Here is a 5317-nt window from a genome sequence, read left to right on the forward strand (position 1 = left end):
GTGGCTTTTTCTTTGTATTTTTTCATTCAGTTTTTTTTTCCTCTTTTTTGCCCCCCCCCCCTTGATTTCTCTGTTTCCTTTTCTTTTTTCACCAGGTTTTCTTCGTTTTCTTGTTTTCCTTTTCTTTTCTGTTCAGTTTTCTTTTGTTTTTTCCCAGGTTTTTCTTTTTTACTTTGTTATAATTCTTGTTTCTTCATTTTTCCCGTTTTCTTTGTATTCTTTATGTATCTTTGCTGGTTTTCAGCATTTTTTGTTTTTGATCAATACATGTAAAAACAAGCTGTACAGACTTTACATTTTCAGTGTTCACATGAAACAGTTTTTAGATACATGTTATACATTTCTCATATACATGAAGTACAGATTTTTGCTTAAAAAATATGTCATGAACACTTATTGAAATACATGGTCAACATTCTTTCCAATACATGCTGAACATTTTTTCTATGGTAATATAGATTTCCTGAAACTGCACAGAAATTTTCTATATAGATTATTAACAATTTTTTTTCCAAACATGTGTTTTTGATGCCCACTCTTTTCATGCACATTTATACATTTTTATTATACAACAGGAAATATGTTTTTGTGCACTTTTAACATTCTCCAAATACATGATTAAAATTTTATATAACTTTTACTTTTTTATGTCTACATTCTATTAAAAATTGTACATTTTTTGTGCACCACGAATATATTTTTAAAATATATTTTGAGTTACCAAATACATGGTTAGGATTTTTAAAAATATATATTTTTTATGTCTACTTTTTCCATACAGGTTGTGCATTTTTATGTATACTATAGGTACATTTTTTATAGACACATTTAACATTTTTTAAATACATGATTAACTTTTTTTCCATATATAAGTTTCGATATCTATTTTTTTCATACACATTGTACTTTTTTTAATACACTAGGAGCATTTTTAATAGATATTTAACAGTTTTAAATACATTATCAACACTTTTTCATACACATTATATTTGTTTCATATGTATTTTTCATATATATGACACACATTTTTTCTATACGTATTTTACATTTTCAAATGATTCATTACCATTTTTCATATACTTGATTAAAAAAATTCAAATGCTTGATTCACGTTTTCTAAATACGTGATCAACTTCTTTCATATAAATTGTATATTTTTTGCATACATGTTTTCATATACATGAGAAACAATTTTTATACACATTTAATACTTTTCAAATTCTTGATTAATATTTTTCAAATGTTTTATGTAAATTTATTTTGTAATATATACTTAGAATATTTGGAAGTATATCAAAAGTAAAGAAAAGCAAAAAACGGAAACAGAAAGTAAAAAGAAAAGAATAAAGATAAGGCTGCTAGAACATAGCCACGCCCGACGGCAGGGTTGCTAGTACCAATTAGGGTGAGAAGTGCACTTTCAATTTCGTGAACCATTGTGTCGCGTGGCGTATGAGTTGCTGTCGGTCTGCAGCGGGAAACCATAGTGGTCGTGAGAGGCGGTTGAGACTTGAGGGTCCTGTGATGATCTGCAGAATCGTGAATCCTTGCCTTTCCACCTGGTTGGCGTTCTCCTTGAAACATTATATTTCCTTGATAGTAAATTATATTTCTTTGTAGCTTGTAAGCAAATAGGTCACCAATAAAAGACCAGGATAGTAATTCTTTTATCCAATTGAATTTCGTGTACCCCTAGAAAAGCCGATTTGCTGCAGATCGTTAAACCGGAAATACTAGCTCGACAGGAGCATTTCAAATACTCCAAGACTTTGGGTATGATAGTTGGTGACTTTGGTCTTTGGCAAGCATCATGACATCTCTAACCGATTCCCTATAGTTTAGAGGAGGATACGGCCGAGTATCCTTCAGTGGAGCATATTTTGCTTCTATAAAAACCGATCTCCTAAATTTAACGGATTATAGAAATTTCAACACATATTCGGTGCAACATTAGCAAGATTTGAATTTCATTCGTTGCAAACTTGATTCAAAATATTTTTCATAACTATTTCACATAAATATTAAACAAAATTTAGACCAAGATTGCATACAAACTAACTAACCTACTCATTATCAGTCTTGTTCTCGATCCTCTCCCACTTTGATTCGACAAGCCTTCATATGAGACATACATGTCCCGCGTCGCCGTCATGATTGTAAGGGAAGCTGATGACCTCCGTTATACCGACCACGTACAGCCGACATTCTGCCTTGACTCATTCCGGGTGGGGACGACGGAGCTCCGCCATGTAGGTCTCGCCGGCTTGCTCTGCCTTGAGGCACTTGTGCGCCTCCCGGTCTTCCCGCATCTCCCGTGTCGTGGCCACCCAGGGGGTCGACCGGCTTCAACTATGGCTATCCATGGGCAAGTTGTACCAGGTGGCGGTGCCATGGAGGCAGACTGACATGATGTTGTATTCGTGCGCCGCCAGGACCGCAGAGTGGAAGGAGTCAGTCCACTCCCTTTACTGGTGTCACGGTCAGTGATCTCCGCTACACACGTTCTCCACCGGCGCTGCCACACGCCTATGTATTTTGACTGTGGCGGCGGCGATGGTAGGTTGCGGATGCGCCGGCGCAGGAGGATGAAGCACCGGCGCGGGAGGAAGCGTTGACGTAGCGATGCTTGTGGTGTTGTTGATCCGCAGGCTGAGCACTGGTGATGGGTGCCGGTGTCTGCATCTGGCTATTATCACCGGCAAGCCTGCGGCACAGTGGATGTGGGCGAGGGTAGGGGCGTCCCGGCGTTGATTGGGCAGCGGGGGCGGTGGGAGGTGAGGCAAGTGGGGTGAGGAATTTTTACTCCCCATCCGCTCGGCCAAGTATATTTAAGAGCCGCGACTGGCTAGGAGTAATTTTTTTTTTCCTCCGTGAACGTTTTTTCAGGTTCTGTTAGTTCCCGGTTAGAGAAGGAAGAACCAGATTTATCCTCCTCTAAAGATTTTTTGGGGATCAGTTAGAGATGCCTTTGTTCTTTTTCGAAAAGGAGGGTTACCCCCGGCCTCTGCACGAGATGCCCTTATACACCCCCTCCGCCCCTCATACACCCACTTATTATGTACGCTTGTGATATTGTAGGGACACATCAAGTGGTATCCACAGTAACATAGGGCATTATCGACCGCTCGCCCCACACCTTCGGATTCATCTGGTGTCGATATTTATGGCTATTACTTCTAGAAAAACCATAGGTTGTTCCCTGACATGAAAAAACGTTAATCCCCATTTTCAATTACTGATCTAAATTCCGATTTATATTCTATACAAATACACAATAATCAAGATAATTAAGATGATTATACACTTTCATGTACTATCCCCAAGGCAACCTTTTGAGTAGAAGACACAATCTAGACCAATCAATCAAATCAAGAAGGCTAATTAAACAGGCACAACGTGTATGCCGTCAGCTGCATTGACTACTGCAGCTGCATCATCCAGAGGCTGACCTTCTTCTATCTCCCCAGTAATCTCCTCAAGAGATTTTCCCTTAGTTTCCGGCAGTAGAAGAGTGAACACAATGCCAACTAGATTGCAACCAACAAGGACAAACAACAAGGTCCTGAAACGGCACCTCAAGACGGAGAAGGCTAACACGCCGAAGATGGCACCGATCTTCCCGACCGCCCCCGATATGCCATGGCATGTGGAGCGCAACCGTGCCGGGAAGAGTTCCGCTGGAAAGATGAAAGTCGTAGTGTTTGGCCCAAAGTTCGCGAAGAAGAAGATCAAGCCATACATGACCGCGAATCCATATTTGTTGTGGTTGCATTCTTGCCATTTATAATAGGGGATGGCAAGACAGAGTTGAAAGACCGTCATCATGGTGAAGCCGAGCAATTGGATTTTCACGCGGCCTATGCGATCAATGAAGGCGACCGCGAAGAAGTATCCTGGCAATGTACACCCCGCTGCGATGGCCATGTGCACTGCAGTGATGTCGATTGTTCGCTGGAACGGATTGTCGGCTTTATGATAACTGGCCCCTTGACAACTATTAACCTTACAGACTTCGTCATCATGACCTTCAAGCAGCCCGACTGTAGTAAAGATGTTCTTCATACAGAGGTTGAGGGAGTAGAAGGTGACGTCAAGGATGAACCAGCAGACGGTGGTACCGAGGAGATGGAGCCCATGACGTTGGCGAAACTCCGAGGAGAAGAGGCCATACTGGTCGTGGCTACCGAGACTGTCTTCTTCTGGGGCGATGTGCATGCTAAGGACAGCGGACATGTCCGCTGCAGCCATATCTGCGTCCTTGGCTATGAGGGCCGTGTACCGTGCTGTCTCTGGCATCTTCATGCGCCAGTAGTAGGTGAGCAGTGCAGGAACGGCGCCAAATATGAGAACAATGCGCCAGACAAAATCTATATTGTCTGGCGATGATTTCTTGAAGGCTTGTGATGTGATCATGCCAACGAGCCCCGCCACAACATTTCCAAAACCCTGGAATTAGTTGGAAATAAAGTGTGCTTATATTACAATTGATACATATATAAATTAAAGCAGTCAGGGAGGAAATAATCGTCTTCCTTTGTCTAAAGAACTAGATAATCAAGCATGTCATCCTTACTTGCATGGCGAACACGGCAGACATGAAGGCACCGCGGGTCCTCTTGTTAGCATACTCAGACATAATGGTGGCCGAGAGTGGGTAGTCGCCGCCAATGCTTACGCCGAGCCAGAAGCGGAAGAAGCAGAGCGTGGTCACGACGCTTTTGTAATTGCTCTTGCCGAAGGTGAAGCCGGAGGCGAGGGAGCAGAAGACCATGAGGAGTAGAGTGACGCCATAGATGCGCTTCCGGCCCATCTTGTCGCCAAGCCAACCGAAGACGAGCTGCCCAGGCACAGTGCCGCAGAGGGCGGCCGCGTTGATGTAGACGGAGATGTGGGTTGGTATCGGGCCGCCTGTGTAGTACCTTTGGCCGATGAGGTCGACGACGAGGGAGAGGGAGAAGAGGTCGTAGGCGTCGGTGAAGAAGCCCATGCCCGCGATCCCGATCGCCATGAAGTGGTACAACTGCGTCCTCGCCACGTCCAGTGCCTGCAGCACCCTCAGCTGCTGGTTGCGAGCCATGGTTCCTTGCTATTTGCCTGCTGTTTGTTGTTGTTGCAGTGATGATCCTGCAGACAGATATGTATATGTGCGTAGAGTGGCCCCTAGAGTCCCATATGAAATTGTACGTTGCTTTCACGCAGTTAAGGTTTTGTTCAAATATTATTATTGTTTTGTTACTAATAATTAGGCTTATTTTCCTAAGACAGTTCATTGTTGTCTCCTAAGGGACATATGTTGCCCTGCATGCGTTGTCAAGTT

General features: G+C 42.7%; 1 protein-coding gene across 1 annotated transcript; it reads right to left on the reverse strand.

Annotated features, from left to right (window-relative positions):
• Nucleotides 1-3381: 3381 nt before the first annotated feature.
• On the reverse strand, nucleotides 3382-5077 carry LOC125527725 (putative inorganic phosphate transporter 1-13). The gene is made up of 2 exons (XM_048692241.1): nucleotides 4574-5077; nucleotides 3382-4446 (listed from the first exon to the last, which is right to left on the reverse strand). Exons 1-2 carry the CDS (start codon nucleotides 5075-5077, stop codon nucleotides 3382-3384), a joined length of 1569 nt encoding a protein of 522 aa, XP_048548198.1.
• Between the last annotated feature and the right edge of the window lie 240 nt (nucleotides 5078-5317).

Source organism: Triticum urartu, unplaced genomic scaffold (assembly GCF_003073215.2).
Source record: "Triticum urartu cultivar G1812 unplaced genomic scaffold, Tu2.1 TuUngrouped_contig_4373, whole genome shotgun sequence".
In the NCBI taxonomy this organism is placed as follows: domain Eukaryota; kingdom Viridiplantae; phylum Streptophyta; class Magnoliopsida; order Poales; family Poaceae; genus Triticum; species Triticum urartu.

Bases quoted from the DNA above. Each gene is read 5' to 3' on its own strand.
- LOC125527725 (XM_048692241.1), bottom strand. From the start codon at position 5,077: ATGGCTCGCAACCAGCAGCTGAGGGTGCTGCAGGCACTGGACGTGGCG. The intron at 4,447-4,573 runs GTAAGGATGACA...AACTAATTCCAG, and splicing joins CTGCCGTGTTCGCCATGCAA to GGTTTTGGAAATGTTGTGGC.